Below are 25,526 nucleotides of genomic sequence, written 5' to 3' on the forward strand. Positions count from 1 at the left end.
TACCTTCGTCCAGATCATTTATGTATATCACAAACAACAGTGGTCCGAGCACGGATCCCTGTGGAACACCACTAGTCACCTTTCTCCATTTTGAGACACTCCCTTCCACCACTACTCTCTGTCTCCTGTTGCCCAGCCAGTTCTTTATCCATCTAGCTAGTACACCCTGAACCCCATACGGCTTCACTTTTTCCATCAACCTGCCATGGGAAACTTTATCAAACGCCTTACTGAAGTCCATGTATATGACATCTACAGCCCTTCCCTCGTCAATTAACTTTGTCACTTCCTCAAAGAATTCTATTAGGTTTGTAAGACATGACCTTCCCTGCACAAAACCATGCTTCCTATCACTGATAAGTCTATTTTCTTCCAAATGTGAATAGATCCTGTCCCTCAGTACCTTTTCCAACAGTTTGCCTACCACTGGCGTCAAGCTCACAGGTCTATAATTCCCTGGATTATCCCTGCTACCCTTCTTAAACAAAGGGACCCTTTTCTCACCGGAACCAACATTGCCAAATGTTGATTAGATTTCACCTTATGATAGGCCCCCATAAATTCTCTATGAATGTTTACAGAAAATATTATCTTGTGCTTTAATTTATCAATTCAAAGCAAAATGGAAAACGCACCGGTAGTACCCGAGTGCTGATATGTCAGAGTACTATCCCAACACTAGCAGCTGAGGGCAAGGTAGTTTGCGCACTGTCCATTCTAGTTGCCCTGGGTGACTGTGACAGACGTCCTCTGGAGGCATCGGGCCTTGAGGACAGGCATACAGGGAGGGGGGTCTCCTGCACAGGGAGCAGGGGCATCCCCCTCAGCCTGGCCTGCTGGAGCTGTTGGGGTGAGTGGCAGAGGGCAATGCCACTTACCCTGTGATTGATTGTGCTGAGGCGAAGGCAGCTGGCACACGTTTATCTCCATCTGGGTGCAGAATGGCACTTCCAGCTGTCCCTCATGGGTGCCACATGCCACCCCACCCCACAAATCTACACGCAAACCCTCCGCGGACCGTGTGGGTGTAACTGCGCTGGCAGAGGTGAATGCGGAGGCTGGTGATGATGCATCGGATGGGCTGCTGGTTACTTTGGCCCCAGACATGGACAACTGTGGTTCCTGTACTGGCTGTGGCCTGATCCTTGGATGGTGATGACCTGCAGTGGAGAGCAAAAGAAATCAGATTAGGAATCATCACAGTTTGGGTTCTTCACATTAACCCTGTGGGTCCATTTGTTTGCCTCATCCTCCTTCCTCCTGCCTGGTCCAGCCTCACCATCTGCTAGCAATCCGGTTCCCTCCTCATCGGCAATCTCCGTCACCTCCTCCTTGGTCGTTGTGAGGAGCCTCAGGTCTGGAGCTCCTCCTCCTGTGTGCCTACTTGCCCTGGGTCTGCTTGACAAAGTGCAGGGTTAGTGTCATGTCCAATGGCATCTAACCCACTTCCCTGCATGCATCGCCATCATGCTTCCAATCCCGTCATTCCGACTTTGTATCCAAGCGCATACAAAAGGCAAACTTCCAGACGCTTTGAACTCCATTACCATGTGGTACTGAGGCTGCCCACTCACACATAGAGTATTGACAACCACGTGAGAGACTCTTGTTGAAGATGGACACTGGCACTTATGCTTGCCCGTTTCCTGCACTGGACCCAAGGTCGGCGGATGACCCCATAGTTGCTCACCTTCTCTGGCGGGAGGACTTTCTTATGCCATCCTCCAAGAAAGCGCATGTAGCTCACGGTAGGTCTCACCAATGAAGAGCTTCCCTTGCAACCTCAAATGTGTTTTGCAAGCACACCGCTGGCACTTAGAATTTTAATTATAATCGTGTGGGGGAGGCAAATGAGTGAAAGCGGAAATCGTGCACAGGTCTGGTCAGGACATTGGAAATGACACCCTGTTGACAAAACCCTGGCTGTGTGTGTATGTGTGTCCGTGTCACTGTTTCTGGGTGTGTGCGCACGTTTTTATATGTGCATTTGTGTGTGCACATGTATGTGTGTGTATGTATATATATATATGTGGTTTTAAAAATAAATTTAGAGTCCCCAATTCATTTTCCCAATTAAGGGGTAATTTAGCGTGTCCAATCCACCCACCCTGCACATCTTTGGGTTGTGGGGGCGAAACCCACGCAGACACGGGGAGAATGTGCAAACTCCACACGGACAGTGACCCAGAGCCGGGATCGAACCTGGGACCTTGGCGCCGTGAGGCAGCAGTGCTAACCACTGCGCCACTGTGCCGCCTTGTGTGTGTGTGTGTGTGCACGTGTGTGCGTGCGGGATCAGCTGTGAACTAAATATCCTGCTGAAGTTGATGACTGAGAGCAATGAGCACTCGGCCAAATTAACAGAATAGTGCTGGAACCATTCTGACCAGATCTCCGTTTGATGAGACAAGTGGCCCTGGACTCAAAGGTGCAAAACAAAGTGACTCGAAACAGTATTAATACAAGGGTGCAACCCTCCTGCCCAGTGCGACATGCAGTTAAAAATCTCAACTGGAATTGCTGACGGGTAGGACAGAGCGTGCACTGATAGGAGGGCCATTTTCAAGTTCAGCCCACATCAGCACAGGCTGCTGATGAACAGGAAAGTGGCAGTGAGGGGTGAAAGGGCTGGGAGCTGGAACATTTTCTACATTCCAGAGCAGAGGACAAACATCAGGGAGTTTCGAATATAAGATGCATATTTCACAAAACGATTTAAAAAGCAGTCATCACTCACCGAATGATCATCAGTGCCCCTTCAACAAATTCACAGCATGCAAGGATCAATGGCAATCTACTGCAGGCGCTAAAGCAATTTTACGGTGTCGGCATGACTGCAGACTAATTCGACTGAACTATAACCACCAAGTTAATTGTGCCCATCCAGAGAGAAGAGTGCGTGGATAATTTGGATGCATCAGTCAGAAGCAGAAGCTCACGGACAATTTGTACTTACTGCTCTCCTCAGGTGCTGCCTAGAGGAAAGACACACATGACGATAAAACACCACACATGGGCCAGCGACAAGAATCATTGAATCCCTGCAGAGCAGGAGGCCATTCTGCCCGTCGAGTCTGCACTGACCCTCTGAAAGACCACCCTACCTAGGCCCACTCCCCTTACCTATCACCACATAACACCAACTAACCTGCACATCTTTGGACAATAAGGGACAATTTATCGTGGCCAATCCACCTAACCTGCGCATCTTTGGACACTAAGGGACAATTTAGCATGGCCAATCCACCTAACCTGTACATCTTTGGACACTAAGGGACAATTTAGCACGGCCAATCCACCTAACCTGTACATCTTTGGACATTAAGGGACAATTTAACACGGCCAATCCACCTAACCTGCACATCTTTGGACACTAAGGGACAATTTAACATGGCCAATCCACCTAACCTGCACATCTTTGGACACTAAGGGACAATTTAACATGGCTAATCCACCTAACCTGCACATCTTTGGACACTAAGGGACAATTTAACATGGCCAATCCACCTAACCTGCACATCTTTGGACACTAAGGGACAATTTATCATGGCCAATCCACCTAACCTGCACATCTTTGGACACTAAGGGACAATTTAACACGGCCAATCCACCTAACCTGCACATCATTGGACTGTGGGAGGAAACCGGAGCACCCGGGGGAAACCCACGCACACACGGGGGAGAACATGCAAACTCCACAGACTGTGACCCAAGACTGGAATTGAACCCGGGTCCCTGGCGCAGAGAGGAAGCAGTGCTAACCACTATGCCACCCGACTTTGTGATTCTGCGGACGGGAGAATCTGTTTCCACTGGTTGGGAGCTTGATTTTAGAGGAAACAGAATTTAGAGGAAACAGGAAAGCTTCATTAAATCAGAAGCAGAAGTTTTATATTTCTATTCATTGCTGTACAGATCATCGATGATAGCCAGACCAGGCAAGGGTGGCAGATTTCCTTCCCGAAAGGACATGAGCAAACCAGATGGGTTTTAACGACAACGGTTTCATGGTCATTATTAGACTTATAATTCCAGATTTTTATTGAAATCAAACGTCACCATCTGCTGTGGTGGGATTCAAAGCCAGGACCCCAGAGCATTACCCCGGATCGCTGGATTCTTACTCGCGTGACAATATCAATAACCGTGAAAAGACAATTGGGACAACAGTGTGTATGTAGCCTGTACAATAGTTATTGCAAATGTAAAACAAAAAAACACCACATTGGGTGGTCCCAATCTGTACAAATGCTCAACTGTCACTGAATTTTCACTGAAACCCGTGAATATTTGTGTCCAAATAAACTGTTAGAGATCCCCTCCAGAGCAAGAAAAGATTTTATCCTTCCAAATTAGGAATGTGACTGCAGAACTCTTACAGGTATAGCACTGTACAACATTGGGGTACAGTACTGGTGGGGACGGGTCTGTCACTGTGTAACACTGGGGTGCAGTACTGGTGGGGACGGTTCTGTCACTGTGTAACACTGGGGTACAGTACTGGTGGGGACGGGTCTGTCACTGTATAACACTGGGGTACAGTGCTGGTGGGGATGGGTCTGTCTCTGTATAACACTGGGGTACAGTACTGGTGGGGACGGGTCTGTCACTGTATAACACTGGGGTACAGTACTGGTGGGGACGGGTCTGTCACTGTATAACACTGGGGTACAGTACTGGTGGGGACGGGTATGTCCCTGTATAACACTGGGGTACAGTACTGGTGGGGACGGGTCTGTCACTGTATAACACTGGGGTACAGTACTGGTGGGGACGGGTCTGTCACTGTATAACACTGGGATACAGTACTGGTGGGGACGGGTCTGTCACTGTATAACACTGGGATACAGTACTGGTGGGACAGGTCTGTCACTGTATAACACTGGGATACAGTACTGGTGGGGACGGGTCTGTCACTGTATAACACTGGGATACAGTACTGGTGGGGACGGGTCTGTCACTATAACACTGGGGTACAGTACTGGTGGGGACGGGTCTGTCACTGTATAACACTGGGGTACAGTACTGGTGGGGACGGGTCTGTCACTGTATAACACTGGGGTACAGTACTGGTGGGGACGGGTCTGTCACTGCATAACACTGGGTACAGTACTGGTGGGGATGGGTCTGTCTCTGTATAACACTGGGGTACAGTACTGGTGGGGACGGGTCTGTCACTGTATAACACTGGGGTACAGTACTGGTGGGGACGGGTCTGTCACTGTGTAACACTGGGGTACAGTACTGGTGGAGACGGGTCTGTCACTGTGTAACACTGGGACACAGTACTGGTGGGGACGGGTCTGTCACTGTATAACACTGGGACACAGTACTGGTGGGGACGGGTCTGTCACTGTATAACACTGGGGTACAGTACTGGTGGGGACGGGTCTGTCACTGTATAACACTGGGGTACAGTACTGGTGGGGACGGGTCTGTCACTGTATAACACTGGGGTACAGTACTGGTGGGGACGGGTCTGTCACTGTGTAACACTGGGGTGCAGTACTGGTGGGGACGGTTCTGTCACTGTGTAACACTGGGGTACAGTACTGGTGGGGACGGGTCTGTCACTGTATAACACTGGGGTACAGTGCTGGTGGGGATGGGTCTGTCTCTGTATAACACTGGGGTACAGTACTGGTGGGGACGGGTCTGTCACTGTATAACACTGGGGTACAGTACTGGTGGGGACGGGTCTGTCACTGTATAACACTGGGGTACAGTACTGGTGGGGACGGGTATGTCCCTGTATAACACTGGGGTACAGTACTGGTGGGGACGGGTCTGTCACTGTATAACACTGGGGTACAGTACTGGTGGGGACGGGTCTGTCACTGTATAACACTGGGATACAGTACTGGTGGGGACGGGTCTGTCACTGTATAACACTGGGATACAGTACTGGTGGGACAGGTCTGTCACTGTATAACACTGGGATACAGTACTGGTGGGGACGGGTCTGTCACTGTATAACACTGGGATACAGTACTGGTGGGGACGGGTCTGTCACTATAACACTGGGGTACAGTACTGGTGGGGACGGGTCTGTCACTGTATAACACTGGGGTACAGTACTGGTGGGGACGGGTCTGTCACTGTATAACACTGGGGTACAGTACTGGTGGGGACGGGTCTGTCACTATAACACTGGGTACAGTACTGGTGGGGATGGGTCTGTCTCTGTATAACACTGGGGTACAGTACTGGTGGGGACGGGTCTGTCACTGTATAACACTGGGGTACAGTACTGGTGGGGACGGGTCTGTCACTGTGTAACACTGGGGTACAGTACTGGTGGAGACGGGTCTGTCACTGTGTAACACTGGGACACAGTACTGGTGGGGACGGGTCTGTCACTGTATAACACTGGGACACAGTACTGGTGGGGACGGGTCTGTCACTGTATAACACTGGGGTACAGTACTGGTGGGGACGGGTCTGTCACTGTATAACACTGGGGTACAGTACTGGTGGGGACGGGTCTCTCACTGTATAACACTGGGGTACAGTACTGGTGGGGACGGGTCTGTCACTGTATAACACTGGGGTACAGTACTGGTGGGGATGGGTCTGTCACTATGTAACACTGGGTACAGTACTGGTGGGGATGGGTCTGTCACTGTGTAACACTGGGGTACAGTACTGGTGGAGACGGGTCTGTCACTGTGTAACACTGGGACACAGTACTGGTGGGGACGGGTCTGTCACTGTATAACACTGGGACACAGTACTGGTGGGGACGGGTCTGTCACTGTATAACACTGGGGTACAGTACTGGTGGGGACGGGTCTGTCACTGTATAACACTGGGGTACAGTACTGGTGGGGACGGGTCTGTCACTGTATAACACTGGGGTACAGTACTGGTGGGGACGGGTCTGTCACTGTATAACACTGGGGTACAGTACTGGTGGGGATGGGTCTGTCACTATGTAACACTGGGTACAGTACTGGTGGGGATGGGTCTGTCACTGTATGACACTGGGGCACAGTACTGGTGGGGATGGGTTTGTCACTGTATAACACTGGGATACAGTACTGGTGGGGACGGGTCTGTCACTGTATAACACTGGGGTACAGTACTGGTGGGGACGGGTCTGTCACTGTATAACACTGGGATACAGTACTGGTGGGGACGGGTCTGTCACTGTATAACACTGGGGTACAGTACTGGTGGGGACGGGTCTGTCACTATAACACTGGGGTACAGTACTGGTGGAGACGGTTCTGTCACTGTATAACACTGGGATACAGTACTGGTGGGGACGGGTCTGTCACTGTATAACACTGGGATACAGTACTGGTGGGGACGGGTCTGTCACTGTATAACACTGGGATACAGTACTGGTGGAGACGGTTCTGTCACTGTATAACACTGGGGTACAGTACTGGTGGGGACGGGTCTGTCACTGTATAACACTGGGGTACAGTACTGGTGGGGACGGGTCTGTCACTGTATAACACTGGGGTACAGTACTGGTGGGGACGGGTCTGTCACTGTATAACACTGGGATACAGTACTGGTGGGGACGGGTCTGTCACTGTATAACACTGGGGTACAGTACTGGTGGGGACGGGTCTGTCACTATAACACTGGTGTACAGTACTGGTGGAGACGGTTCTGTCACTGTACAACACTGGGGCACAGTACTGGTGGGGACGGGTCTGTCACTGTATAACACTGGGATACAGTACTGGTGGGGACGGGTCTGTCGCTGTATAACACTGGGGTACAGTACTGGTGGGGACGGGTCTGTCACTGTATAACATTGGGGTGCAGTACTGGTGGGGACGGGTCTGTCACTGTATAACACTGGGGTACAGTACTGGTGGGGACGGGTCTGTCACTATAACACTGGGGTACAGTACTGGTGGAGACGGTTCTGTCACTGTATAACACTGGGGTACAGTACTGGTGGGGACGGGTCTGTCACTGTATAACACTGGGGTACAGTACTGGTGGGGACGGGTCTGTCACTGTATAACACTGGGGTACAGTACTGGTGGAGACGGTTCTGTCACTGTATAACACTGGGGTACAGTACTGGTGGGGACGGGTCTGTCACTGTATAACACTGGGGTACAGTGCTGGTGGGGACGGGTCTGTCACTGTATAACACTGGGGTACAGTACTGGTGGGGCCGGGTCTGTCACTGTGTAACACTGGGGTACAGTACTGTTGGGGACGGGTCTGTCACTGTATAACACTGGGATACAGTACTGGTGGGGACGGGTCTGTCACTGTATAACACTGGGATACAGTACTGGTGGGACAGGTCTGTCACTGTATAACACTGGGATACAGTACTGGTGGGGACGGGTCTGTCACTGTATAACACTGGGATACAGTACTGGTGGGGACGGGTCTGTCACTATAACACTGGGGTACAGTACTGGTGGGGACGGGTCTGTCACTGTATAACACTGGGGTACAGTACTGGTGGGGACGGGTCTGTCACTGTATAACACTGGGGTACAGTACTGGTGGGGACGGGTCTGTCACTGTATAACACTAGGGTACAGTACTGGTGGGGACGGGCCTGTCACTGTATAACACTGGGGTACAGTACTCTGTGGGGAGCTCACTTCACCTGATAAAGGAGCTGCGCTCCGAAAGCTTGTGATTTAGGGTCAAGGTTTATGTGCAGGTTCAGTCAGCAATTAAGAAGGCAAATGCAATGTTAGCATTCATGTCAAGAGGGCTCGAATACAAGACCAGGGATGTACTTCTGAGGTTGTATAAGGCTCTGGTCAGACCCCATTTAGATTATTGTGAGCAGTTTTGGGCCCCATTTCTAAGGAAGGATGTGCTGGCCTTGGAAAGGGACCAGAGGAGGTTCACAAGAATGATCCCAGGAATGAAGAACTTGTCGTATGAGGAACGTTTGAGGACTCTGGGAGTTTAGGAGAAGGGATCTTATTGAAACGTACAAGCTACTGCGAGGCCTGGATAGAGTGGACGTGGAGAGGATGTTTCCACTTGTAGGAAAAACTAGAAGCAGAGGACACCATCTCAGATTAAAGGGACGATCCTTTAAAACAGAGATGAGGAGGAATTTCTCCAGCCAGAGGGTGGTGAATCTGTGGAACTCTTTGCCGCAGAAGGCTGTGGAGGCCAAATCACTGAGTGTCTTTAGGACAGAGATAGATAGGTTCTTGATTGATAAGGGGATCAGGGGTTATGGGGAGAAGGCAGGAGAATGGGGATGAGAAAATATCAGCCATGATTGAATGGCGGAGCAGACTCGATGGGCCGAGTGGCCTAATTCTGCTCCTATGTCTTATGGTCTCATGGATTTCAAATAAACCTGATGGACTTGAACCTGGTGTTGTGAGACCTCTTGCTGTGCCCACCCCAGTCCAACGCCAGCATCTCCACATCAGGACATTGGTGACTGCCGAGGAAACCCTGTCCCTAGAAGGGATCAAAATTGGTCAGGAATAGACTGTTGGTACTAGTTGACAAGGCACCAGGATCCGATGAGGTGCATCCAAGGATAGTGAAGTGAGAATGGAAATTTCCAGGGCCCTGCGGATAATCTTGCAGTCTTCTCTCGACTCGAGGGAGATGCCAGAGGACTGGTGAATTGCAAATGTTATGCCCTTGTTCAAAACAGTTTGTAAGGGTAGCCCCAGCAATTACAGAGCAGTCAGTTTAACATCAATGGTGAGCAAACTTCTCGAAACAATTATTCGGGATAGAATTAGTAGTCCTAGGGAAAAATGTGGATTGATTAGGAAGACCCAGCATGGATTTCTGAAGGGGAAATCATGTTTGACTAACATGCTTAAGTTTTTTGAGGTAACAGAAAGGGTCGATGAGGGTAATGCTGTTGATGCGGTTTACATGGACTTTCAGAAGGTTTTCGATATAGTGCCACACAATAGACTTGTGGGAAACATTATAGCTCATGGAATAAACGGGACAGGAACAACATGGATACGGTCTTGGCTGAATAGGAAGCAGTGTAACAGTTGATGGATGTTTTTTGGGCTGGAGGGAGGTTTGTAGTGGTGTTGTCCGGGGGTCAGTATTGAGACCCTTGGTTTTCCTGACATATATTAATGATCTAGATCTTGGTATGCAGGGAGCAATTTCAAAGTTGAATGGCCTCCTTCTGTTCTGGAACCGTTCTGTGATTCCAAGATTGTTGCTGGGTGAAAATTGTGGACTGCCCTTACCTAACGAACACCAAATGGACTGCAGGAGTCCAAGAACGCAGCTCACCATCACCGTCTCAAAGGCCACATGGGGATGGGCAACTTCCTTACTAACAAAAACCTAACAGACCAGTTTTAGTGAGGGCTGTTCATGTGTTGTCAATGAGCTAACCCTAGAATTTCTGATTTAAAAGCAGGAGAAAGGGAGGGGAGGGGGGGATTTTACCAGAATTTGGTAAAGTATCACGCCCGCACAAACCAGTTTCCCCACACAGGACCACGCCTGGCCCAGCCTGTGTCGACAAGGTTTCAGCATTCCGTGAGGAGGATCATTAGGCCGGGGGGAGGGGGTGCGGTGCTTCCGCTTCTAAATACATTGCAGTGAATTCAAATTTATTAAAATCTCGTACCGTTGCTGGGGGGGGGGGGGGGGGGGGGAGATCGGGATGAGAAATGCGATACCTGGCAACAATCGCGTTTAGCGATTCCGCCCTTGACACCGATCCCGTGGGTGGCCACAGGGTTCCACCCAAAGAGCGTTACCAAGGGGAGCTGAATACTGAAACTGTCAACATCCATCAGCCGGGAATAAAGAGTGTCAGAGAGAGCGAACCCAACACCTATCCAGAGCCTGCAATGCAGAACCATTTCAGAATGTGGCTGTGAAAAGCTGTAAGTAAGCTGCTGCCAATCAGGCTGGCTTCTCCCACTGCGGCACTCATCACCCTGTGGTTGCGTGCCCACTCAATGTTATTGGGCCGACAACGTGCAAGGTGTGGGGTTGGAAGGAATATCTCGGGTCAGCCTGATTTGGGCCTCATTTGTCCACCGCACACAGGAGGCCACTTACTAACCAGCAGCAGGTCCCTGCTTTATTTCCCCTTGCTTAAATCAGCGATGCCCACGATAACGATGCCCATGGTGCCTCGGCCAAATTCAACTAACCGCATCAGATCGATCACCGAGCACAGTCGGGAAATGAAACTTGGGGCCGTAATACACTTTTGTTCAAAAGCATCTTTTGTCAAAGGTCATACATTCAAATGGAAAGTAAACTTATCATGATTTTAAAAAATTTATTTACGGGATGTGGCGTCGCTGGCTAGGCCCAGCATTTCCCAGCCCATCCTTAATTGCCGCTTGAGAAGGTGGGGGTGAGCTGCCTTATTGAACCGCTGCAGTCCCTGTGGTGTAGGTACACTCACTGTGCTGTTAGGGAGGGAGTTCCAGGATGTTGCCCCAGCGACAGTGAAGGAACGGCGATATATTTCCAAGTCAGGGTGGTGAGTGACTCGGAGGGGAACCTCCAGGTGGTGGGGTTCCCAGGTATCTGCTGCTCTTGTCCTTCTAGATGGTAGAGGGCGTGGGTTTGGAAGGTGCTGTCTAAGGAACCTTGGTGAGTTACTGCAGTGCATCTTGTAGTTGGTACACACGGCTGTCACTGTTCGTCGGTGGTGGAGGGAGTGAATGTTTGTGGAAGGGGGGCAATCAAGCGGGGCTGCTTTGTCCTGGATGGTGTTGAGCTTCTTGAGTGTTGTTGGAGCTGCGCTCATCCAGGCAAGTGGAAAGTATTCCATTATACTCCTGACTTGTGCCTTGTAGATGGTGGACAGGCTTTGGGGGGTCAGGAGGTGAGTTACTCACTGCAGGATTCCCAGCCTCTGACTTGCTCCTGTAGCCACAGTATTTATATGGCTAGTTGAGTATCTGATCAATGGTAACCCTCGGGCTGTTGAGAGTGAGGGAGTGAACGTTATGCAATGTCAAGGGGTGCACACCATTAAAATTCCAAATACTTTTTCCAATTGTAGAAATACTTCACCAATGAAAGATGATATAACTTATTAATGGCTGCCATCAGCATCAATTCTGGAGTTGATATCAACCTTTGGTTGGTTTCTACAACTCACAGCTCCTGAATCATACTGAGCTTTGACCATGTGCTTGAGTAGAGAGTGTCTTTTAGCTAATTGTAGGTGGGTTAAGTAACAACTTGATTTAGAAAATTTTCATCCTAGTTTTCAAATCCCTCCATGTCCTCTCCCCCCCTCCCTGTCTCTGTAATCTCCTCCAGCCCCACAACCCTTCGAGATCTCTGTGCCCCTCTAATTCCTGCCTCTTTTAAAAATATTCTTTGTCACAAGTAGGCTTACATTAACACTGCAATGAAGTTACTGTGAAAATCCCCTCGTCGCCACATTCCGGCGCCTGTTCGGGTCACAGAGGGAGAATTCAGAATGTCCAATTCACCCAACAGCACGTCTTTCGGGACTTGTGGGAGGAAACCGGAGCACCCGGAGGAAACCCACGCAAACACGGGGAGAACGTGCAGACTCCGCACAGACAGTGACCCAAGCCGGAATCGAACCTGGGACCCTGGAGCTGTGAAGCAAGAGTGCTAACCACTGTGCTACCGTGCCACCCCTCTTGAACATCCCCAATTTCAATCGCTCCACAATTGGCAGCCATGCCATCAGATGCCATGGCCCAAGTGTTAGAATTCTCTTTTCTCCTCTTTTGAGGCACTCCTTAAAACCTACCTCTTTGCTTAAGCTTTTGTTCATCTGACCCAAGATCTCCCAACACCTCCTTGTATAACTTGGTGCAACAGTGAAGTTCGAGCCATTCAGGGATCCCAGTTACCCACCAATATCTCACGGCATGGCCAATCTAACGAACTCTGCAACGCGAGTGTTCTGGACATACATTTATTTTGGGTTTTGAGAAAACATTTCAAACTCCGTGGAAGATCTGAGACAGGCGGTTACATTTTCTCAGTACGATCAGTATCAAAAATATTCATCAAGAACTACGGAAATGCATGACAGGACAGGTGTAAGATACTACATAAACTACCACAACTCTGCGATTTCCTCAGTTAGAGGACAGGGTCTGTGACTGTGATTCACACACACAAAGTGAGGAGACAAGGGTCTGACTGTAATACACACACGGGTGGGGGTCTGTCTGTAATATACACACACACACACACACACACACACACACACACAGAGGGGGCAGGGGTCTGTGACTGATTCTCACACACACACAGTGAGGGGACAGGGGTCTGTGATTCTCACACAGGGATGGGGGTCTGTCTGTAATATACACACACACACACACACACACAGAGGGGACAGGGCACTGACTGTAATACACACACAGGGATAGGGGTCTGTCTGTAATATACACACACACAGTGAGGGGACAGGGCACTGACTGTAATACACACACAGGGATAGGGGTCTGTCTGTAATACACACACACACACACAGTGAGGGGACAGGGCTCTGACAGTAATACACACACAGGGATAGGGGTCTGTCTGTAATACACACACACACAGTGAGGGGACAGGGGTCCTTGTCTGTGATTCTCTCACACACCGTGATGGGTCAGAGGTCAGTGTCTGTGATACACACTCATGGGACAGGGGTCTGTGTCTGTGATTCACACACACACACACACACACACAGTGACGGGACAGGGGTTTGTGACTGTGATTCACACACACAGAGTGATGGGACAGAGGTCAGTGTCTGTGATTCACACACACACACACAGTGATGGGACAGGGGTCTGTGTCGGTGATTCTCTCACACACACAGTGATGGGACAGGGGTCTGTGTCTGTGATACACACTCTGATGGAATGGGGGGTCTGTGAGATACACACACACACACAGTGAGGGGACAGGGCACTGACTGCAATACACACACAGGGATGGGGGTCTGTCTGTAATATATATATACACACACACACACACACACACACACACAGGGGACAGGGGTCTGTGACTGATTCTCACTCACACACACAGTGAGGGGACAGGGCTCTGACTGTAATACACACACACAATGAGGGGACAGGGGTCTGTGACTGATTCTCTCACACACACTCACACAGTGAGGGGACAGGGGTCTGTGTCTGTGATTCATACACACACACACACAGTGAGGGGACAGGGGTCTGTGTCCGTGATTTTCACACACACACAGTGAGGGGACAGGGCTCTGACAGTAATACACACACAGGGATAGGGGTCTGTCTGTAATATACACACACACACACACACACACACAGTGAGGGGACAGGGCTCTGACAGTAATACACACACAGGGATAGGGGTCTGTCTGTAATATACACACACACACACACACACACAGTGAGGGGACAGGGCTCTGACAGTAATACACACACAGGGATAGGGGTCTGTCTGTAATATACACACACACACACACACACACACACACAGTGAGGGGACAGGGGTCTTTGTCTGTGATTCTCTCACACACAGTGATGGGTCAGAGGTCAGTGTCTGTGATACACACTCATGGGACAGGGGTCTGTGTCTGTGATTCTCACACACACACACACACACAGTGATGGGACAGGGGTCTGTGTCGGTGATTCTCTCACACACACACACACAGTGATGGGACAGGGGTCTGTGTCTGTGATTCTCTCACACACACAGTGATGGGACAGGGGTCTGTGTCTGTGATACACACTCTGATGGAATGGGGGGTCTGTGAGATACACACACACACACAGTGAGGGGACAGGGCACTGACTGCAATACACACACAGGGATGGGGGTCTGTCTGTAATATATATACACACACACACACACACACACACACAGAGGGGACGGGTCTGTGACTGTGATTCTCACACACACACACACACACAGTGAGGGGACAGGGGTCTGTGACTGATTCTCACTCACACACAGTGAGGGGACAGGGCTCTGACAGTAATACACACACAGGGATAGGGGTCTGTCTGTAATATACACACACACAGTGAGGGGACAGGGGTCCTTGTCTGTGATTCTCTCACACACAGTGATGGGTCAGAGGTCAGTGTCTGTGATACACACTCATGGGACAGGGGTCTGTGTCTGTGATTCTCACACACACACACACACACACACACAGTGGCGGGACAGGGGTCTGTGACTGTGATTCTCACACACACACACACACACAGTGACGGGACAGGGGTCTGTGACTGTGATTCACACACACACACACACAGAGTGATGGGACAGAGGTCAGTGTCTGTGATTCACACACACACACACACACAGTGATGGGACAGGGGTCTGTGTCTGTGATTCTCTCACACACACAGTGATGGGACAGGGGTCTGTGTCTGTGATACACACTCTGATGGAATGGGGGGTCTGTGAGATACACACACACACACAGTGAGGGGACAGGGCACTGACTGCAATACACACACAGGGATGGGGGTCTGTCTGTAATATATATACACACACACACACACACACACACACACACACACAGAGGGGACGGGTCTGTGACTGTGATTCTCACACACACACACACACAGTGAGGGGACAGGGGTCTGTGACTGATTCTCACTCACACACAGTGAGGGGACAGGGCTCTGACAGTAATACACACACAGGGATAGGGGTCTGTCTGTAATATACACACACACAGTGAGGGGACAGGGGTCCTTGTCTGTGATTCTCTCACACACAGTGATGGGTCAGAGGTCAGTGTCTGTGATACACACTCATGGGACAGGGGTCTGTGTCTGTGATTCTCACACACACACACACACACACACACAGTGGCGGGACAGGGGTCTGTGACTGTGATTCTCACACACACACACACACACACAGTGACGGGACAGGGGTCTGTGACTGTGATTCACACACACACACACAGAGTGATGGGACAGAGGTCAGTGTCTGTGATTCACACACACACACACACACAGTGATGGGACAGGGGTCTGTGTCTGTGATTCTCTCTCACACACAGTGATGGGACAGGGGTCTGTGTCTGTGATACACACTCTGATGGAATGGGGGGTCTGTGAGATACACACACACACACAGTGAGGGGACAGGGCACTGACTGCAATACACACACAGGGATGGGGGTCTGTCTGTAATATATACACACACACACACACACACAGGGGACGGGTCTGTGACTGTGATTCTCACACACACACACACAGTGAGGGGACAGGGGTCTGTGACTGATTCTCACTCACACACACAGTGAGGGGACAGGGCTCTGACTGTAATACACAGACACAATCAGGGGACAGGGGTCTGTGACTGATTCTCTCACACACACTCACACAGTGAGGGGACAGGGGTCTGTGTCTGTGATTCATACACACACACACACACACACACACACACACAGTGAGGGGACAGGGGTCTGTGTCCGTGATTTTCACACACACACAGTGAGGGGACAGGGGTCTGTGTCTGATTCTCTCACACACAGTGAGGGGACAGGGGTCTGTGTCTGTGATTCACAGTGATGGGACAGAGGTCAGTGTCTGTGATTCTCTCTCACACACACACACAGTGATGGGACAGGGGCCTGTGTCTGTGATACACACTCATGGGACAGGGGTCTGTGTCTGTGATTCTCACACACACACACACACACAGTGACGGGACAGGGGTCTGTGACTGTGATTCACACATACACACACACACACACACAGAGTGATGGGACAGAGGTCAGTGTCTGTGATTCACACACACACACACACAGTGATGGGACAGGGGTCTGTGTCTGTGATTCTCTCACACACACAGTGATGGGTCAGAGGTCAGTGTCTGTGATACACACTCATGGGACAGGGGTCTGTGTCTGTGATTCTCACACACACACACACACAGTGATGGGACAGGGGTCTGTGTCTGTGATTCTCTCACACACACAGTGATGGGACAGGGGTCTGTGTCTGTGATACACACTCTGATGGAATGGGGGGTCTGTGAGATACACACACACACACAGTGAGGGGACAGGGCACTGACTGCAATACACACACAGGGATGGGGGTCTGTCTGTAATATATATACACACACACACACACACACACAGGGGACGGGTCTGTGACTGTGATTCTCACACACACACACACAGTGAGGGGACAGGGGTCTGTGACTGATTCTCACTCACACACACAGTGAGGGGACAGGGCTCTGACTGTAATACACACACACAATGAGGGGACAGGGGTCTGTGACTGATTCTCTCACACACACTCACACAGTGAGGGGACAGGGGTCTGTGTCTGTGATTCATACACACACACACACACACACACACACACACACAGTGAGGGGACAGGGGTCTGTGTCCGTGATTTTCACACACACACAGTGAGGGGACAGGGGTCTGTGTCTGTGATTCTCACACACACACTGATGGGACAGGGGTCTGTGTCTGATTCTCTCACACACAGTGAGGGGACAGGGGTCTGTGTCTGTGATTCTCACACACACAGTGATGGGACAGGGGTCTGTGTCTGTGATTCACAGTGATGGGACAGAGGTCAGTGTCTGTGATTCTCTCTCACACACACACACAGTGATGGGACAGGGGCCTGTGTCTGTGATACACACTCTGATGGAATGGGGGGGGGGATCTGTGTCTGTGATACACATACATACACACACACACACACAGTGAAAGGACAGGGGTCTGTGTCTGTGATACACACTGATGGAATGGGGGGTCTGTGTCTGTGATACACATATACACACACAGTGGTAGGACAGGGAGGGGGGGGTGTCTGTGATACACACACACACAGTGGTAGGACAGGGAGGGGGGGTGTCTGTGATACACACACACACAGTGGTAGGACAGGGAGGGGGGGTGTCTGTGATACACACACATGCACAGTGACAGGATGAGGTCTGTGATTCCCTTGTATGCACCATGACTGTCCTGTCTGTCATTTTGTTACAGATGGTGGTGGGACCTGGTTATATGATTACATCACTTGGTGGGACAGGGATGTGTGTGTGTGCGATTCCCATAATCGTGGGCGGCTGCTGCAAGCAGTTGCAATAGGAAGAGATCGGAAATCTTGGGAACAATAGTTGTAACTTCATGGGACACATCACCCATGGCCTGGCAGCTGTTGTAAAATTTCTCACAATATTTCCCTTTCTTTTTTTTTTGATGGGTGGCAAAGCAATCCCAGGAATAACACTTCATCTCACCACACCAATCCAGATTTGAAAACTTTTTTTTAAAGAGTCCCCAATTCTTTTTTTTCCCAATTAAGGGGCAATTTATCGTGGCCAATCCACCTACCCGGCACATCTTTGGGCTGTGGGGGTGAGACCCACGCAGACACTGGGAGAATGTGCAAACTCCACACGGACAGTGACCCAGAGCCGGGATCGAACCTGGGACCTCAGCGCCCTGAGGCAGCAGTGCTAACCACTGCGCCACCGTGCTGCCCCTCCAATCCTGATTTATACAGGCCAGTGAGTCCGGTAAAAGGGGGTGAAGTGAGAGAGTAGGACTGTTAAGGGCTCTGGGATAGAGAATGAGACCCAGGGTATATGGCATTAAAAACATAGCTGCTAGAACATTCTACAATTGTTTTATATGGTTTGCTGCAACATACTGGTGAATACGGATTTGGGAGACTGGATTATTGAGGCAACATTGAGTCCCAAACACATTAGGAACTGCTCAGTGCTGAGGAGTGGCTTCATAAACACAATAACAGACAGAAACAAGCAAATTGATTTATTAAAAAAAACAATGGTTCCTTTACAGAATTCTCAAGTGATCAGATTAACAGGACTTCATGATTGGAAACAGTTCAAACTACACATCACAACCTGCCTCGTATCCTGTATAATCACGTGACTTTGTCCCTCCTCTGTGCTCAGCACAATTTGGAAAACTTTCAATTCTTGTCTGACGAAAAAACGTGACAAAACCCCCGTGTGTTAAGTAGCAATACACAATTGCCACCAAAGTTCCTGGTTACTGTTTCCCTGCCGTACCCCGACTGTGCAATCCTGGCAGTCATCCCATTGAGAGGAGCACACACATATCTATCTGTGAAACATCTCTCAATGGGAGCGGATGCCAAGTGTTCCCACCACTCCCCAATATCTTTTATCTTCAAAGCAGAGGAACAAAGGGAAATGAAAATAAGGAGAACCATTTTGCCAGGATGAGGAACTGCTGATAAAATGGAGGATTAAATGTGAAATATTCTGAGTACTAGTCCCACAGGGTAGGCAGAGTCCCTGACGTTTCGTTGACGGTCTGATTCAACATTCAAACCCAGCTACGGAGTTCAAATTTAAAAAGTCACATGCCAATGCTCAGACTCAACCACCGGTGGAATGTCTGACTCAGCACTTCACTCCCTCACTTGCATTGCAGCACCTCACCTGAGAGATAAACAATCCTCCAGCAGCTTTAAAATACTCAACACTTGAGTGAAGGCTTTAAAACAAACTTCTAAAGAGGTATTCCTGCTGTTAGGACTGTAACGGATAATTCAGACACTCCAGGCTTGAAATGTTACAAGGATCAGAGAGGTACAGCAATTGGAATAGATCCCAAAGTCACCAACAACCTACCAAACACTGTGCTACACTTTACGCCTGCATTTTGCTGACTGAGGCAGTGAACAAGGTTTGCTTGCATCAATCAACAGCTCCCTCAGCACTAACGTGCAGTTACAGAGATCGAGTGTAAGCAAGCACACACTTGCAAAGAATGTTACACTCTCAGGACTTACCAACGCTGTCAACAGAGGCACTCATTTCTTGCTAATTTGGTGATTATTAAAGTCAGGTGTCATCTTAGACAGGCCATTTAACTGTGATGGGCATCACAGCTGTGACTGATGGTGCCGTCATCCAAAACTCACACATCAGGTACTTGCCAAGCAATAAGCATCGTGACCAGGAGCAGGAATCCGCGATCATTTCGCCACCTTACCAAAGAAGGTAACTGCAACCTCCGTTAAGAGCAGCTAATCCATTGGCAACCAGCGATTATCCTGGGTCCTTCCTGGTCTGTATGCCTCAGCACCACAACTAGATGGCACATTGAGAGCTCTGGAAAGCTGGTTATTATTTACATATTCTAAAACTGAATTTAAAAAAAGATAGTGTATTTTTCTTTAATTCCAATTCAAGTTTTACCCAAATCAGCCTGGTTTAGCACAGTTGGACTCCAATCTGCTAACATTGCTGGAAATGTAGCTTCGAACCTTGCAGGCACCATAGCTACTTGGTCAGTCCAGAAACAATTTGCAGAATCCCAGTTTTGGAGCCCGTGGAGTTAAGTAAAGCTGTAAACCAGCTGGAATGCATCACAATTCACACTTTTAAACCAAAACCAAAATACTGCGGCTGCTGGAGACAGGAAATAAAATCAGAAAATGCTGGGAAAAGCCGGCGTGTGGAGAGGGGAACAGTTCATGTTTCGAGTCCAATATGACTTCTTCAGGGAGCGAGTTCCGAAGGAGTCACATTGATCCCAAAACATCAACTCTGTTCCTCGCTTCGCAGAAGCACCCGAGAGTTTTTCCAGCACTTTGTTTTTGTCTCTCAGTTAAACTTGTCATTCCCCAGCCCGTGTCAACATGTTTCAAATTGTGGCAATCCTGAATTCAAATACTTCAAGGCTAAAACACTGTCTTTATCGGTGATCCCGTGCCCCCTCCCCACTCTCACTGACAGGGAGTTGAGAGGAAGGCTGAAGCTATGCAGCCTGAGAAAATATTATGTACATGGAGGGGAGGAGCACTGTTGTGTCAGTTAACGGTCTGAAGACAGACCAGAGTGTTGGGCTAGCAAATGCCCAGCTACAGTGGTTCACACATTGATTCTTTGTTATAAAATTGCTTTCATTTAAAAACATTACAAATCGTTCACAGCAGAACTTGTACATTTTCATCACGAGGCAAGGTGCCTTTATAAAATACATGTTTGGGATTAACAATATATGTTGAGAGCATCAGATTCTTGCGATCAGCGGGGAGAGGCAGAAAGGAATACCATCCACTGCTATATCTGCACAATTATCTGAGATCTATAAAGTATAGTGTTAATCCAGGGTTTTCTTTAAAGCTTCTAATTAATAATTATGATCCTAAAACCCGACGATGGTTGTTTCATTCACAGGAACTACTTTATGAATTCCCTCTGGTGAAAGCTTGGCTTAGAATAGCTTTCGTGTAGTTTCCCATGGAACAGTGGTCAGAGTGCAACCCAATAAAGCTAGACCCCAGCGTCTTGACACAGGGATGTATAAAGGAGCTTTCTCTGGTTAACTGTCAGACTCGCCTTGCTCTTCTATAAGCACAGCATTGCTGTTGCTTACCGTACGTCCGCAGTTCAGATAGGGCACACCCAGTGAGACTGCACAGTACCAGGCCTAGAGGGACAAGAAACAAAAGAAAAAAAAAAGGTCATTTCATAAAGAAAATCACTTGCCGATTCCTTCCACAGCCCCAAATTAAAGCAGTAGGCCGAGTTACTTGCTGGGTTCTTTCCTTTCTGCATGGTAATCACCCATTCAGGAGAGTAATTTCCATAACCAGAGGACGATTTTCTTAGTGTGTGGGGTATACCAGAATCGTAAGTGTTTGAAAGTGTTTACAACCCAATTGTCCCTAGCAGAGAGTAAACCTGCTCAGAATGTGCTGATATTTCGAAGTGGCACACTCTAAATAAGCTTTCTCTGCATTTTTCTTAACTTTCAGATTCGCCTCATCTATGAACACAGCCCTGCTGCTGCTCACTACGGCATCTGCAGTTCAGAAAGAAACTGAACCTAATCCAGTTTGTATAGATATTCTTGGATGCTGTGCTGGCTGTATAGAACCACCTCACCCTTGATTTCAATCTGAGAGTGGTGCCTCTTTCTTGGATGTGTGTTCTGGTTGCCCCCACACAGTCCTTGATCAGTGGGCCAGCACAGCGAGTTCTGGCAGATAAAGGCATCAAAGCAGACAGGCACTTCTAACAAATGTCACTGGATAGCTATTAGCAGCAGGAATACCCTGCCCAGGGATCCTGGCCCAATCTGCTACCTCCTGCAGCACCATTCCAGGCACAAAACACAGCACAGACTGGGACTCATGGAATGATGCATCACAAGAGACCATTCAGCCCATCGTTTCTGTGCCAGCTCTTTGAAATAACTATCCAATTAGTTCCACTCCCCTGCTCTTTCCCCAGAGCCTGTGAATGTTTCCCTTTCCAATTCTTTCTCCACTTGTTGTTTTACTGTTACATTTGAATCTGCTTCACCAGCCTATCAGGCAGTGCAATCTAGATCAGAATTCAACGTGTAAAAGAAATGGTTTGCTCAGATTCCTTTGTCAATCATCTTAAATCTATACCTTCTGGTTATTGATCCTTCTGCAACTTGAATGGAATGAAATGAAATGAAAATCGCTTATTGTCACAAATAGGCTTCAATGAAGTTACTGTGAAAAGCCCCTAGTCGCCACATTCCGGCGCCTGTTCGGGGAGGCTGTACGGGAATTGAACCGTGCTGCTGGCCTGCCTTGGTCTGCTTTCAAAGCCAGCGATTTAGCCCAGTGCTAAACCGCAACTTGAAACTTTCTCATTTCATTTATCAAAACCATTCATGATTCTGAACACCTCAAGCAAATTGTTTCCTGGGATGTGAGTGTCACTCTTCAAGAACCATCGAGTCCATCTGGTGCAGGGAGCCCCAGGTGTAGGTACACCCACTGTGCTGTTAGGGAGGGAGTTCCAGGATGTTGCCCCAGCAACAGTGAACAGAAGATGATAATCAGGATGGTGAGTGACTTGGAGGGGAACCGCCAGGTGGTGGGGTTCCCAGGTATCTGCTGCTCTTGTCCTTCTAGATGGTAGAGGTCGTGGGTTTGGAAGGTGCTGCCTAAGGAGCCTTGGTGAGTAGCTGCAGTGCATCTTGTAGATGGTGCACACGGCTGCTACTGTGCGTCGGTGGTGGAGGGAGTGAATGTTTGTGGAAGGGGTACCAATCAAGCGGGGCTGCTTTGTCCTGGATGGTGTCGAGCTTCTTGAGTGTTGTTGGAGCTGCGCTCATCCAGGCAAGTGGAGAGTATTCCATCACACTCCTGACTTGTGCCTTGTAGATGGTGGACAGGCTTTGGGGGGTCAGGAGGAGAGTTACTCTCCGCACGATTCCCAGCCTCTGACCTGCTCTGGTAGCCACAGTATTAATATGACTGGGTCCAGTTCAGTTTCTGATCAATGGTAACCCCCAGGATGTGGATTGTGGGGGATTCAGCGATGTTGTTGAATGTCCTGGGCCAATGGCTAGATTCTCTCTCCTTGGAGATGGCGATTGCCTGAATCTTGTGTGGTCGAATGTTACTTGTCTTTCATAAACACATGCCCAAATGCCCGAAGAAGAATAACCCTAGATTTTCTACTCTTTCCACATAACTGGTCCTGCATACCTGATACCATTCTAGTGAATCTCTTCCACACCCTCTCCAAGGCTTGTGGTGCCAGTATTGGACAGCTGGGCATGACCAGTGTGTTAGAAATGTTTAGCGTAACTTCTTTGGTTTGAATTCGTAAAGCCAAAGATTACATCTGCTTTTCTTTTAAAAAAAAATGTTTTCTCAGCTTCTTCCACATTCAAAGCTTTTTTAAAAAAAAAAGTAAATTTAGAGTACCCAATTCATTTTTTCCAATTAAGGGGCAATTTAGCGTGGCCAATCCACCTCCCCTGCACATCTTTGGGTAGTGGGTGGGAGACCCACGCAAACACGGGGAGAATGTGCAAACTCCACACGGACAGTGACCCAGAGCCGGGATTGAACCTGGGACCTCAGCACCGTGAGGCAGCAGTGCTACCACTGTGCCACCGTGCTGCCCTTTCCACTTTCAAAGCTTACACATAATCCCCCATGTCTCGCTGTACCCGCACCCTCGTTAAGTTTTACGAGTGAATCCATATCGACTCTCCTCATTCCGCCTACTTAAATGTATCACTTCACCCTGTTGTGTTTATTCCATTTCCCCGACACCTGCCCATTTCACCATTCTGTCCATGTCCACCTGAAGTTTGTTACCATCTTCCTCGCTATTTACTACATTTCGGAGTTTTAGTTTCATCTGCGAACTGAAATTATGCCCCGTGCACCAAAATTAAGCTATATTTTCAGCACTACACAGAGCAGTGCATGGACCTACTGATTTACAACTAGATTAAAAGAAGAATCTGTGCCAGGACTTACCAGGTAGGCGACAAAACCCAAGTATGAAAGTGAAATGATGGCCGCAACCACGTAAAGTGCCACATGCCCCAGACTCGAAACATAAACTATCACAAAGTACATATTAATGGCACAGACGATAAAAACAATGATTCCGCCAGCAACCTTCCAGGCCCTGAGGAAAAAGACACAGATGTTATTTGTGCTCAAGGCCTCATCACTAACAGCAGAGTCTCAGGCAAACTAGGGCCAATTTCAAATAGAAATGCAGAGAAATTATAACAATGAAATAGACCAATCAGCCCGTTTCCGAATCCCATACTCCCAGAATGCCCCTTTCCACACCTTTGCTTCAACTACCTGGTTCCTAAATGGTTCTCTTTCAATCACTGACTCCAGTAACGCCAACCTTCGTATCCCTCTGGGTAAATGTACTTGGTTTGAAATCTCTTACAATTAAACTCAATATCTATGCCCCCTTGTTCTTGACCTTTTCCAGTCCAGGTTGACCTCCACATCAGTCACAATCTAACGGAATGACACGAGGGGCCGAATGGCCTACTCCTATCCCCAGCCCAAACCCCAAATCTCTCTGCTTTCCCCAAAGTACAATTACTCGTATTTTTATGCCGAAATGTATTCCACCGTCTTATTTCTGTTCTCACAACGTCCTCTGGTCCTCAGATTGAGTTACTATGCCTATTTTAGTATCATCTGCAACTTTTGACCCACTCCCTACAGTCCAACATCAAAATCATCAGTGCGTAGTAAATAATCGTGGTCCCAGAACAGAGCCTTGTGGGACACCACGACCGATTTCCAATCACTGAGAAAAATCACCCTCAACTCCCTCCTCCCTGTGGTGTTGGGTGTTCTGACACACAGATGAGCCAACACAGTTGCATATGGTACAACGCTTCTTTATTTAAACTCACTATTTACAACTTGGTCTTTGCACTCTGCACGTGGGGGGCTCCCTGCTTGTGGTGTTTCAACAGCTCTGTCTTGTTCCCTTCTCCCCAGACCTACTGACCTCCAGGTGTCGTGCTCGTGCTTTTTATGTGGTTGGTGTTCTTGTCTGTGATTGGTTGTGGTGTTGCGTACTCTGATTTGCCTATTAGTGTGTCCATCATGATGTGTGTGTTTGAATATCATGACATCCCCCCTTTTTACAAAGATATGTGCCTACGTGGTAATAAATATGATCGTGACGTGAGTGCATCTAAGAGTGTGTGTGTGTCGTGTGCAGCATGTGTCTATGACGGAACTATGTACATGGGGCGATGTCGAGTGCGTCACATGAATCCAGTTGTACCATAACATAACGGAAATGTG

The 25,526-nt window shown here is 48.9% G+C and overlaps 2 protein-coding genes across 10 annotated transcripts in view; one reads left to right on the top strand and one right to left on the bottom strand.

The window, feature by feature from the left end:
- Positions 1–25,526, top strand: part of LOC140405540 (HIG1 domain family member 1A, mitochondrial-like) — a 102,387-nt gene that overhangs the window by 60,339 nt on the left and 16,522 nt on the right. The window lies entirely within an intron of this gene.
- LOC140405537 (natural resistance-associated macrophage protein 2-like) overlaps positions 1–25,526 on the bottom strand; it is a 214,439-nt gene that overhangs the window by 20,864 nt on the left and 168,049 nt on the right. For 7 of the 8 annotated variants that reach the window (XM_072494098.1, XM_072494101.1, XM_072494102.1 and 4 more), the window contains 3 exons: positions 24,213–24,366; positions 21,329–21,382; positions 2,957–2,975 (listed from right to left, as the gene is read on the bottom strand). In XM_072494098.1, coding sequence (XP_072350199.1) covers positions 2,957–2,975; positions 21,329–21,382; positions 24,213–24,366 — 227 coding nt within the window. The remainder of the gene's footprint in view (positions 1–2,956; positions 2,976–21,328; positions 21,383–24,212; positions 24,367–25,526) is intronic. The other variant, XM_072494096.1, reaches the window with a different exon arrangement.

This window comes from Scyliorhinus torazame, chromosome X (assembly GCF_047496885.1).
Source record: "Scyliorhinus torazame isolate Kashiwa2021f chromosome X, sScyTor2.1, whole genome shotgun sequence".
In the NCBI taxonomy this organism is placed as follows: Eukaryota; Metazoa; Chordata; class Chondrichthyes; order Carcharhiniformes; family Scyliorhinidae; genus Scyliorhinus; species Scyliorhinus torazame.